The 13,297-nt window shown below is 40.0% G+C and overlaps 1 protein-coding gene across 3 annotated transcripts in view; it reads right to left on the reverse strand.

Moving 5' to 3' along the window:
• The window catches only part of LOC101989565 (dihydrodiol dehydrogenase 3-like), a 32,554-nt gene that overhangs the window by 17,418 nt on the left and 1,839 nt on the right, over nt 1–13,297 (reverse strand). For 2 of the 3 annotated variants that reach the window (XM_013349048.2, XM_005354919.3), the window contains exons 2-6: nt 10,045–10,130; nt 6,495–6,671; nt 2,843–3,010; nt 1,444–1,560; nt 556–633 (exon numbers count right to left, since the gene is read on the reverse strand). In XM_013349048.2, the coding sequence (XP_013204502.1) occupies nt 556–633; nt 1,444–1,560; nt 2,843–3,010; nt 6,495–6,581 (450 nt within the window). In that variant the 5' untranslated portion in view covers nt 6,582–6,671; nt 10,045–10,130. Of the gene's footprint in view, nt 1–555; nt 634–1,443; nt 1,561–2,842; nt 3,011–6,494; nt 6,672–10,044; nt 10,131–10,413; nt 10,491–13,297 lie in introns of those variants that run through there. The other variant, XM_013349049.1, reaches the window with a different exon arrangement.

Here is a 13,297-nt window from a genome sequence, read left to right on the forward strand (position 1 = left end):
AATGGATGGAAATAGAAAATACTATCCTGAGTGAGGTAACCCAGACCCAAAAAGATGAACATGGGATGTACTCACTCATAGTTAGTTTCTAGCCACAAATAAAGGTCAGTGAGTCTTTATTTTGATATCCTAAAGAAGCTAAATAAGAAGGTGAACCCAAAGAGATTAAAAATTAAAATTCAGCCCCTATCAACTCTTCCTCTACAGATGAGATTATAGACAGACAGAGAAGGGATGGTGGTGGTTGTTGCTGTTGTGGTTTTTTTCTTCTCTCATGTGTTATATCTCAACCACAGCTCCCCCTCCCACCACTCCTCCCATTTCTCCTCCCTGTCTCCTCTCTCCCCCTTATCCACTCCTCATTCATTCCCTCACAGGAATGAGCAGGCCTCCCAGAGATATCAGATGAACACAGAATAGTAAGGTATTATAAGACTAGGCATTATGATATGCCTTAGACTTGTCAGTTAATGAAACAAAATCCATCTCTTCTAATTCTTTATTAATTGCATCTTCTCTTACCATACAGTGCTTATTGTCTACAGCAGTACATACCTCCCATGTATCACGAATGTCCACTACATCTAAAATAATTTCTCCCTTGGCATCCTTTGGCAGAAGTTCCTCTCCAGGCTAGAATGCAGAGAGAAAAAGAAAGTTAACAAAACTTTCTCTAATAGTCAATTTCTATTGGCAAATGAGCTTACTCATCCAACATTCACTCTGTGTGTGAGAGTGTGTGCACATACATGTGTGCACATGTGTCCTTAAGGGGGGACTCTGGAGAAAGAAAAGTGAAATTATCTAATAGATTATACTGGACTATCTTTCCCTTGATTTCCAACACTTTTCTCCCCCCAGAACTCTCATGAAGCACTGAATCTCATCAACCATGATGGCTCTTCCTGTCTTAATTTCCATATCCCAGTGACAGAATACTATAAAGGATGAGACTTTCGCTATTAATCATGAGCTTTTGCTTCCCATTTTATGATGACTCAATTCTGAGTTAATGAGTCTTTCAGATGTGATCAGCAAACATGTACCACGATAAGAAAATGAAACCATGAGGCCCAAAGGAGCCCAAGCCCCACTGTCCAACACCCAAATTCAGATCTCTGTGTCCTAGAGTGAGAGACAGACATAGGTGAGAACATGTCCTGAGGAGATGGAGACTCCCCCTGGAGTCTCAGAAGTCTCCACAACCTGGGGCACTCTGGTCTATAGAAGGTAATGAGGTCCTTGAACTTCAACCCTCCTAAAGATTGAGGATGAGCATTTTTAGAAGGCTTGCCCCTGCGGTCTCTCAGCGGTCATGCAGAATCATAATCATTTATCTATTCTTTTCATCTCAGATTGGTGTATCATGCTCAGTAAAACCCAGAAAAAAAAATCTCATTGGCCTGAGATAACACAACTAGGGAATAAAAATCCAAAACTGACCTTCATAGCAATCGGTACATGAATAATGCAGAGATCTACATAATCCAGCCCAAGTTTCTTCAGTGATCTCTCCAGGCACTGACGAACCAACTCTGGTCTAAGGAAAGTCGCCCAAATCTACAGTTTTCAAACAGAATCACACACTGTGGTGAAATGATTGAGATGTGCTATGGTGGTCTCAGCTAAGCTAGGAATATCTGGGGCTAAGTTTTTATTAAAATTTTTATACAATTTGTATCACGGTTTCCTTCTCATCCAAATTTTCCTAAATCCTACCCATAACCAAATCTAATTTTGTGCTGTTCAACATAGATCACATCCTCAATAGAATACTGAGATTTACTTGAGTGATGACAATATCAGAAGAATGAGCAGAATTTAGAAAACCACCAATTTCAGTGTTTTAAGAACTAGAAGTTTGGGTCTCAAAAGAGTCAAGAAATGTTGAGTTGGATGTGGGACAAATAGAGAGAAGATATAGAAGATATATAGCAAAACATTAAATCACGGGACTGAGCAACATCGTGTAGAAAACCCTACCCCATTGAGGTAGCCAGATGGAATTTTCCAATTAAAAGTCCATCCAGGGCAGAGTGATGTACCCTCTTGCGTGAGGTTTCCAAGAAACTGAACAAACACAGTAAAGTTGACAAAGGATTTACTGTTCTTAGCAAACCCAGAACAAATTCTAAGAGATCCCATCTAAAAACAAGCTGTCATGAGTGTAACATAGGTAGGAGACATCTGTAGAGACCTCAGCTCAGATGGAATCACATTGGAAGGCTGCCTTTCCACCTGAGGAAACGTTACAAATACCAGTGTATTCAACGCAGATTTCAGAAAAGGATTTTCCCTTTCATGAACAATATTCTCAACCTCACTTGGGAATCTATTGAAGAATTAGTTACTCAGGGCCCAGAGAGGCCAGATTATCCAACAGGAACTGCACCCTTACTTTATATCAAGACAATGTCTGATATTCAGAGATACTGAGTAGCTGCCACATTGAATACACTTTGAAGCAAAACAAGGTTTTTCTTTTTAAACATTTTATCATTATTTTTGTGTGTGTGTTTGTGTGTGTGTGTGTGTGTGTGTGTGTGTGTGAGAGAGAGAGAGAGAGCATCAGTGCATGTGCATGGGTTCTACATACGTAAAGGTAAGACATCAAGAATCATCTCTCTTCTATTATGTACTTGCCAGGGATAAAAGGTTACCAGGCATGGCAGCCTGCATTTTTTCTACTGCATCATCTGTTGACCCTGTTCTTCATTTGTCTATAATGTGTCTTTGCAATAAAGCCACGATTCAATCTGAGACCCAGGGGGTGGTGTCTCCTTCCCCAGGAACATATCTGAGTTTGCAGTGGCTTCCAGCCATTCTGTCCACAAGTGCTCACCTTGGTGGTGTAGAATAAATCCTCTCTCTTCACAGTTCCATCAGCCATCTTGTCTCTGAGGGCCTGTCCAACTTCTTCCTCATTCTGGTATAAGTATGCAGCATCTATGTGACGGAAACCTACATCAATGGCTATTTTGGTAGCCTCATTAGCCTTGCTCTTTGGAATCTATAAAAAAAGAGTAGGAAGAGTTGGAGATGTGACCAACTCAGGAAAAAAAAAAGCCATTTATATCTCCATTTCATTTTTTTTCCGAGTTGCTGCCAGTCTTATGGTTGATCTTGTTTGATGATACAAACTTGATAATAGATTTACAATCTATCTGAAGATAAAGACTACAAAAGATTAACTTCTTTTTTTAAAATTTATTTATTTATTAAGGATTTCTGCCTCCTCCCCACCACCACCTCCCATTTCCCTCCCCCTTCCCCGGTCAAGTCCCCCTCCCTCATCAGCTCGAAGAGCAATCAGGGTTCCTTGACCTGTGGGAAGCCCAAGGACCGCCCACCTCCATCCAGGTCTAGTAAGGTGAGTATCCAAACTGCCTAGGCTCCCCCAAAGCCAGTACGTGCAGTAGGATAAAAAATCCATTGCCATTGTTCTTGAGTTCTCAGTAGTCCTCATTGTCTGCTATGTTCAGCAAGTTGGGTTTTATCCCATGCTTTTTCAGACCCAGGCCAGCTGGCCTTGGTGAATTCCTGATAGATCATCCTCATTGTCTCAGTGTGTGGGTGTACCCCTCGCGGTCCTGAGTTCCTTGCTCGTGCTCCCCCTCCTTCTGCTCCTGATTTGGACCTTGAGATTTCTGTCCGGTGCTCCAGTGTGGGTCTCTGTCTCTGTCTCCTTTCATCACCTGATGAAGGTTAATATTCAGGATGCCATGGGATGTACTCACTCATATTTGGTTTCTAGCCATAAATAAAGGACATTGAGCCTATAATTCATGTTCCTAGAGAAGCTAAATAAGAAGGTGAATCCAAAGATTAACTTCTAGATCTTGACTGAATGATTTAGTGATTCTCATGAAGCATGTCATTGCAAGTTTCATTCAATAAAGATTAGTTGGAAGGAAGGAACTAGCTAGCAGGAAACCAGCACTGGGAGAAAAATTCTAAGGCACTCAGGAGAAGAAGGATGAGAAAAAGGAGAAGGAGCAGAAGAAAGTTGTCCCACAGGAAGCTCATTCATAGGGAGAGAGAGCTAAATAAAGAACTCCAATTTACTGCCTCAGTTTCCCCACTTGCTGGATGCAGTGAGCGTCCAATTTGATGATGTCAACTCTTTCTGATGCTATTTGTTCAGTTACTTGGAACCCTCATCCAAGGGGATACTTCACTCTGCCCAGGATGTACTTTTGACTGGAAAATTCCATCTGGTTGCCTCAATGGGGTTCCCACAGTTAGTTTCTAGTAGATGTTTTTCAGCCCCTGATTTAATGTTCTGTTATCTATATTCTGCCTCTCCCTGTTTGCCCTCATAATTTATTCTTTTATTTTCTTCCATATATTTAATACATAACTAATTCAAAACCAAAAGTATAGCCATCATAGATGATCCTGCAGTTCAGTGAAATGTGTATTTTTCCTTTCTAGTTTAAATAGTAGTCTATTGATTTTAATACTTATTCTTACTGACAAAAATTGATCCACTAATTTTACATGCAGGAAGTTTACATGAGTCTGTCCCTTGGTCTGCATCAGAACTGGGAAGACTACGGGTAGGTAGGATGCTAAATTCATATCCATAAAAACCACAGTGAGAGTTTCTAGATGTAGCAGATGCCCAGAGAATTGATAACTACTTTTCTGACCAGTTATTGTTACCAGGACAAGGACCACACCTTAATAAGCTGCTGCTGGGTGCCAAAGTCAGGATAATATTATTTACAAAATTTCCTCAAATGTCAATCAGTGTATAGTTTAATGATTTAATCAGATATCCTGTGTTTGTATTGCTCCCAGAACACTTAGCTAGACAAACAATACCACAAAGCATACAATGGAGCAGGCTTTTGTTCCAGCAGTGACCCCATAGGGAGGTCATTTATTGACTAAGAATCACGTTCAGAATACAAACTTCTACTAGATTGTAAAAGCAGCTTCTGTTTCTTCCTTTCTATTTCTCAATGGCATGTATTACATTTAATTTTACAAGTGAAAGCATTATGTAAGAATGATTTTGTTCTGTTCCCTAAGATACAGTTCTATCTTTAACAACAGTAATAAATGTCAGTTAAAACAAACTGGTTCTGTTCAATACTAATACTTTGTCATTCTTCCACCAACATTGAATATATTGATCCCTGTAATGTGGAGACACTCCTTCCCAAGCCACCCAATGCTTCTATTACTTGTGACTAGCGTTAGACACTTTCAGTTCACTACAATGACTTATTGGATGGGTACATAATATGTTCAGTAAGAAGTGTGATGCCATCCCCATTGCTACTTTATATTTTGCAAGTTTTCAAAACTAACTCATGGATAGAATGTGGATTCTCAGAGACATTTTATAAAAGTTTTAAATGTTTATCTATGCCCATCAATTAGTGCATCTCTTGGTCTTTATCAGAGAAGCTTCTTTTTGCCATAGACAATGACTAATACCAGGACCCACAACTGTTTAGTCCAGAGAACAGGTGTCCATAGAGGGTTCATCCATAAACGGGAATTCTATTGCTCACCCTTTCTTCAAGAGGCTTATGGAACTTCATGTCAGAGGAGGAAGAAAGAGTGTAAGAACCAGGGATCATGAAACAGAAAACTGCTGTACAATAGGGTTTTCTAGATGGGATGGAACAGCTTGCATTCATGAGCTGACAGCAGCTGTGGTTGTCTGCAGAAACCCTCCACAATATCAATCCAGTCAACACTGCAGCATGCACAGAGGATGGGCTGACAAGAACTTGTCCCCATCCCAGAAAAACTGCTACTGACAGTTGACTTCTGGGAAATAGAAAATCCACTTATTCATGTTCTAGAGGACGGCCTCATATTCAAGTATATATAGTCAGTATTCATGATTTTAGTGGGGAAGAAGAAGAGGAAGAAGAGGAAGAAGAGGAAGAAGAAGAAATGAAGCTGGAAACGAGAAGTAAGAGTCTGAGAGGAGTTGGAGGTGTGGAATGAGTGGTGCATAAGATCGAAATACGTTCAAATAGTTAAAATTCTTTAATAAATGCATCTTCTTCTAAAAAACTCACAGCAAAGCTGCAGTCTGATGTTAGCTATTTTCTCCTGTGTGCATTGCACATAGGAATTTCTAACCAAGAGTAAAATGCAGGAGAAGCCTGAGCTTTAGATGATAAAAATTTAAAAATTAGTTAGTAAGAATAGTTATATCAAGGATTTAATATACTTATAGATGCAAGGACTTAAATATATAGCAAGCATTGAGATTTGTCAGGAAACAATGTTAAGAACAATAATGACACATAATTCGCCTACAAATCTTTAACCTCCAAATGCCCAGACCTAACATCTTGGCAGCTCACCAAGTACCAATACGCATTCCCAAGCACGAACAGAAATAAATTGTAAGCAGGGAAAGGGAAGCCTGGGTGAATCATTCACCAGGTGCAGGTCTCCTGCCTTCTGAACGCACTTCCAGGATAGCTGATATCTAATGCTTAATTCCCGAGAGGCCCACTTACCTCATCTGGAGCAAACGTGCCAAATCCAAGCACTGGCATCAAGTTTCCATCATTCAGCTTCACTGAACGATTATGGTTGAGATCCATGATGTCCACAGCCCGACAATTCTGACTCTTGTTTTTCCTTCCTCAGTAACCTGAGCCGAATAAAAGGCAAGGCTCCAGCACTATTTATTTCTGTCAAGAAAGGAGGGGCCAAGATTGAAAAAACTCCAAGGTTGGAGTGAGTCCATGGGCTTTCTTATAATCCCTTCATTTCTCTACAGCAAACACACCTCGAAAGTTTATGTATTAAAAGATGTTGCATTTTTAGCTCCTAAACAGAAAAGCTAGCTGTGACATTCTGCCCCTGATAATTACACCAGACTTACTTTATAAGATACAAAACTATCATCAGGGTGTTCATTTCTAAACATTAATTCTGATACAGAACCTTAGTTAATTTCCTCACCCTGTATTTGTTTTATAAATCTTAACAAAAATACTTTATAAATTTTCTCAAACAAAGCTTGATATCTGTGTCCAAGCACACAGACAACAAAACTCCTTTGAAATATTACCTTCAATTTAGTTACCTAATTTTCTTCTTCCATGTATTAAGGTTTCACTCAAAATTCAGATTCTCTCTATTTTGCTTTTTTAATAAGTTCTATTCAAGAAAAACTAGATTTATATCACAGATGAATCTCTGGAATGTTGCCTTTGTTTAAACAGCTGTTTGCTTCTGTAATAGCCTGTTCTCCTCCAGCTCAGTCACTACCAACCTTATACATTCTGCTTATTAAGCTCAGCATATGTGCTTGAGTCTCGGGTTCTTCTTGACTCCAACAGCCTCATTAATAAGATTCATCATGCTCTCCTGTGACACCTTACATTGTTCTAATATGTATTAATGCAGCTCAACATACATGTTGGCAAATTACACTCTAAATTAATACAGAACGTCAGCTATCATTAGAAAACCCTAAGTAGCACTTTGCTCACTATCACAGGTATGTCACACTTCCTCATTTGAAATACTATAACTGGTATTCCAAAAGCCCTATAATTTGTATTGTAATTTCCAATCCATCCTTATGTCTTGGCAGGGTCAGAATTTTGCCTGATTTTATTAATTCATTTATTGTATATTATCCCTCTTAGGAATATTTCTTAAAGACATGCCTCTCCACTGATGCAAATAATCCCAATAAAACTAAATCAGACCAAATTAAAACATATCCAGGTTTAATTGGATGTCTCCACTTTAGGGTGGCCCCTAGCGAGAAAACAGAAAGCCAACAGGAATACCAAAGAAGAAGAAGGATAAGCAAGCAGTGTAAGTACACAGAGCTAACAGTCATTAAGTCTTATGAGACCTCAAGATTTGTTATTAACCAAAGTTAAATAACAAATTAACCAAATGAGGTCCAAAAATATTTCCACTCTCTTAGATTGTAAGAAATAGTTTTGTAATATTCCATTGCTACACTTAATAATCTCAGAGAAAAATACTGAATGTTTGCTTTCATTGATGATTACATTCTATATTAAACCATTTCCATATGTGTCTATATCTATCTGTGGAATGATATTTAAGGAAAACATTCAGGAAGACAAAGGAGTTTCATGAGAGAAAGAACAATGAAAACAAGGGAAAAAGGAGTTTGTGGAAATAGTCTCAATACAAAATATATGGATGCTGAAGAGCTTAACGTAGTGAAAAATACTTTTAAAAGCAAAGAGGCTAAGAGAAACAGCTTTCCCTTACATAAGAAAAACCCTGAGTATCCAGTTCTTTCTTTGTTCAATATGTCTACCTTGTACTGTAGGGAGTGTCTTTTACCTATAGATTCTATATAAAGGATTCCTTGCTCTTCCCTCTTTCCTTCTTCCTTCTCCTAACAAGTGCCTAATTATCCAGTCCACTAACCCTGTTGTTTAATCTAACCTTAATAAAACCATCTTCAGATTCTCCTTTTTGAGGCCTCATAGATTCTCTCATCAATAAATCAAGAACCTACAAAAATGTGCTCTGTTTCCATAGTGCTAAGGATAACAGTGACAAAGATACGTTATTGACAGCTCTTAAAAATCTCGTCAGATTCCACAAACCATCTAAAGGTCTCTGGTCATTGACCTAAACCTGTAGTCACCTTGTATTCTGTGAGTAAACACCTTTATGACAAATAGGTAAACTCAGAAACAAGTAATAGAAAGCCTCCCTGAATTATCTTCCTCCAAATGAGGCCAGTTATCTGTGCTGGTATCTCACTGTAGATCAGAAATAGCCACAATGAACAGCATTCAACAAGTGATAACAATGATGATTTCTTCAAAAGCCTTGCTGAACCAAAACTAATGTAATAATCAAACAACCACACAAGGAACTGCTTGTACTTCATTTGTCGCCTGCTAAGCTCTCTTTTATTCAACCAAATTTCCAGGCCCACATCAAATTTAAAATGCATAGAAGAGAACATGTTTCATTCCCCTGTGTCTCGGAGAAGGTTCATGTCATTCTTGTGAGTCAAGACCCTAGAACTGACCTCTGAACAGGTCCCCAGAAGCTATTGAATAAGATGCGCTGGTCATCACAGATGATGAAGATGCTGTTTATCACACAGTTGTTGCTAAAAATTGTTGGTTATTTATAATGAGTACTATTTTCATTTTCTGTATGTGGGTGTTTTGTCTATTTTGTATATCTGTGTGCCACATGCATGCCTGGTACCTGAGAAGAGCAGAAGAGGGATCAGACACACTGTCCTAGAGTTACAGATGTAATATGAGGGTGCTGGGAATTGAACCAGTGTCCTCTGTAAGAGCAGCCAGGAGTGTATGCACAGGGGCTTTCTTCTCCTTTTGTTTGGTTGTGTACAGAGTCTTGACATAATAGCCAGTCTGTTCTTGAATTCATGATCCTATTGCCTCATCAGACTGAGTGCTGAAATTGTAGGTATAACAATACCATAACCATTATAACAATGTATTTTCTATTTAATATGTTTTATCCTTTTTTTTTTTCCTAGAAAATCTTCAGAAAGAAAAAGGGATGGTTTCCTACAATGATGATAAGTATTTTCAACCTCCTATGCTGTCTATGAAGCAAAGATGGCCTGCTCAAATGGGCCCTTGAATATGTTATCTAGAAAGCACTGAGAAAATTGCTACAATAGGATAGAATCCAAACTCACAAACAAGTACTGTACTAGTAACTTTTCCTGTGTTTAATTATACTTGGTTTCACCATACTTTGAGGGTTGTTCAGAAAAATCAGATTCATAGGCCAAACAAAAAGAACTTTGTCAGGTGTGGTGACACAAGCCTATAATCCCAGAAGTCATGGATTGAAGGAGGACCATCCCACAAGCTTCAATCTTGGTCTATCTTGTCTGAAAACAACAAAAGAAATAGAAAGAAAAGAAGGAAGGAAGAAAGGAAAAAAGGAAGAAAAAGAAAGTTAGATTGAATAGAACTCATCAATTAAGAGCATTGTTGCACACTTGTGAGGTCCAGAGATTAGATCCCAGCACTCATAAAACTAGTCACGTGTCCTGTGCACACCTACCTGTAAATCAATGTCCATAGGGGCCAGAGACAGACTTGCTAAAGCTCTCTGTCTTCCAGATTAGCAGAAGGGGACGTGGAGAGGAACTGGAAGGAATAGAGGGAAGGAAAATCACAGCCAGGATATTTTGTATGAAAAACATCTATCTTCATTAAAAAGAAAAAAATTACAGGGCCTGGCATGATGGTTCTGCAGGTAAAGGTGCTTCTAGGCACCCCAGGGTCCTGAATTCTGTCCCTGGATTTACATAGTGGAAGAGGACAACTAAGTCTGAAACCTCCACATGTTAGGACCACATCCATGCACTCATGCACAAATAACTAAATGACAAAACTGATTCCAAAATTACAAGACGAGAAAGACACTGACCCCTTCATCCATCCAGTTACAGTCCACACACTTGTATTGTCAGGATAAATGACAACTTGTCTTCACACGAGACTCCACCAAATATGTTTATGATACAGTATTTCAGAGGTTACATCTCAGTTTACTGGTCATTTGCTCTTTAATTACCTTCATTTGAAAGAAAACCAACAGCTCTGGGAAAGCAGCAAATGCAGGTTAAGAGCAGTTACAGCTCAGAGCAAGGCTGTCAGGGAACTAGAAACTCTTATATTTACATTTTAAAGGCTTAGCAGCTCTCACACCCTAAAGAAAATAACCCTGGGTTGTAATTATTCTGCCACAGGGGCTAGCTTTTTTTTTTTTTTTTTTTTATTCTCTGTTGTTATCTTGGTTTCTATTTTGTTTTATTTGGGAAGTGCAGGGAATTGAACCCAACATGGTAGGCCAGGGAAGGATCAGTTACTAAACTATACTTTCAACCTTCTAATTCTTCCTGTGAGAAGATCTACATACATATACAATGGGCTGAGGAAGGATGCACAAACACAAGTTTTTATCCAGAAAAGCTTAAGGAAAGGGAGGTAAAATTCTGAAGTCCACTTTCACTTGCTCAAAACAAATAGAAGAAAGAGTTTTTTTTTTCCTCTTACAGTTAAAGAGGGTTAGAGTCCCCTATGGCAGCAGAAGCAGGGAGCTGTTGGGAGGCCCTGCTGGTCAGAGGCTACAGTCTACCATGGTCTTGCAGTTTTCTCTCAACTCCACAACAGGAAGGACGCCCTCCCCAGAGAGGATTATTGCTCTCTTCCTGCTCTTATTTGGAGGATGTCTCTAGACTCCATGCCTGACTCATCTCAAAGATGATCCTTTGTCAGAGCCACATTTTTGTGGTGACTTCTGCCACAATCCTAGCTGCTGCAGGTGATACATTGCAGGATAGGAAGCATGAGGATTAGAAAATGTTAAGTGGGGGGAACAAAGATAAGAAAGAATCACAGAGACACAGGATAGTATCTGGGGATCTGCTCAGTCTCTCCTGCATACTGAGTTCTGGGTACTGAGTTTGCCCATGGTTAATTTTCCATACACTTTTATACCCTAATACAAAATGGGAGAAGAAGACAAGACATTGCTTTAACTTGATACAAAGAACAACTAGAACAGTTATTTGTTTTAGTACTTTGAGACATCAAGCCATTAATTTCTGAGAAAAGCATTCTGTTTAGGCAGTGAACCCAGCCTAGTCCAAGTATCCAGAAGGAAGCCACTCCCTCAGTTAAAGAAGGAACAGAACTATGCTTGAATTCTCTGACCTTTGGTCAGGGAGGAGTGGATCTACCTCCACCTGTGTGGAAAATACCAAGTAACCACACCCTAGGTCAGGGTGTGTAGTCACAGTTGCTTTCACCAACTTTGAGCAAGCTGAAACCCTCTGACCTTCAGAAAAGGTGGAATAGGTTCACATTTTTGGGCCTCCACAACCCTTAATGTAGTTCCCTTTAAATGTCCTTCCTCTCTAGCTATTTTCATAGGCTGGTGCTGCCACTAACCCAGCTATGACAGGAGTCTGCTGTTTAATCAGTATTTACCAAGTTACTGTTGCCAACTTCTGCTCCCTCCACCTTGGGGACCTATGGCCAATGATCTCTGAAGAAGGAGACCCATAGCTGTTACCTGTGAGCAGATACTCTCCAGGATGCTTGGGGTTTGTGGTTATTCTTCCTGACATCACCAGCAGGGGTAATGGTATTTTTTTTTTTTTTGGTATGGCCATCCCTCAGAGGACCTGCAAGTTTCTTTGGTCCTCCCTCTGGTTTACTTTTGATTCTCTCATGGGGAATTCTGTCTCTCTCCAGCTAAAGCATGATGTTCACAATGTTGTAGCTACAGCCTGTCCCAGCTGTGCTCACTTGGATGCATGCAGGGCAAAGCCTTTGTCTATCACGTGGGCAAGGGCAGGGCCTGTCTCCCTGCAGTGTGCTGCAAATACTGTGTCTCTGCCAACAAACAGTACAAGGGGTGGGACCACACAGCAGCTGCTATGACCTTAGTTATAGCATAGGTCACTGGTTGCTACTGCTCAGGCACGGGTCTGAGCAATCAAAAAATGAAAAGGAATTCATTCTCTGCTATTGACTCTTTTATTTTGCTCCACAACCTGATATTTCTCTCTGCTCTCTCTTCCTAAACTATATAAATCTCCTCTCCCTACGTTTGTTACAATATGGGAGTAAGGAGTGGAGAGGCGCCTGCCCCTCCCTGCAATGTCTAGAGGTGATGACCCTGTAGCATGTACACAGACACTTCCTGGCAGCAGTGCCTGCTGGATCCAGGGGCCAAGAAAGCCAGATAAGACTGGAGGTAATGAGTTATCTCAGTTCACACTCAGGCACAGATTGAACTCCGGTTCTACACTTTTCCCACTGTTGTTGCCTCCCTCCCCTCTCCCAGGAGCTACAATTCTGTCTGTGGAAGCCTAAAAGCCCTACTAAAAATATTTTCTCTATATCTTAAAATTATACTCTTAACTCATACCTCAGGGATTATAAATTGACTATCAGGCATGGTTTAAAAACTATATGATTCTTAACAACATATCTTTCATGTGAGAAACTTTTGTTTGTCTACTTCTCAAGAAAGATGTTGTAAAATGGTTTAGATAAAATGGCGCAGTTCCCTGAAAGGCCTCCAGGTCCCACCACCCCAGGCCTCTGTGGGTCCCAGGTGGGTGGGAGACCTGGGAGAATCAGTGGGGCAGCCGGTACCACGAGGAACCGGAGCTACAGTGGGTGAAAGACGGATAGACACCTTGCAGAGAAATTGGCATAGTATATTCAGTGGGTTGTGGAAGAAAAGGGAAGAGGGACAGGGAGAGAGAAAAGGAGAGAAATAGAGAGAGAGGGAGAGA

This window comes from Microtus ochrogaster, chromosome 16 (genome assembly GCF_000317375.1).
Source record: "Microtus ochrogaster isolate Prairie Vole_2 chromosome 16, MicOch1.0, whole genome shotgun sequence".
NCBI classification, from domain to species: domain Eukaryota; kingdom Metazoa; phylum Chordata; class Mammalia; order Rodentia; family Cricetidae; genus Microtus; species Microtus ochrogaster.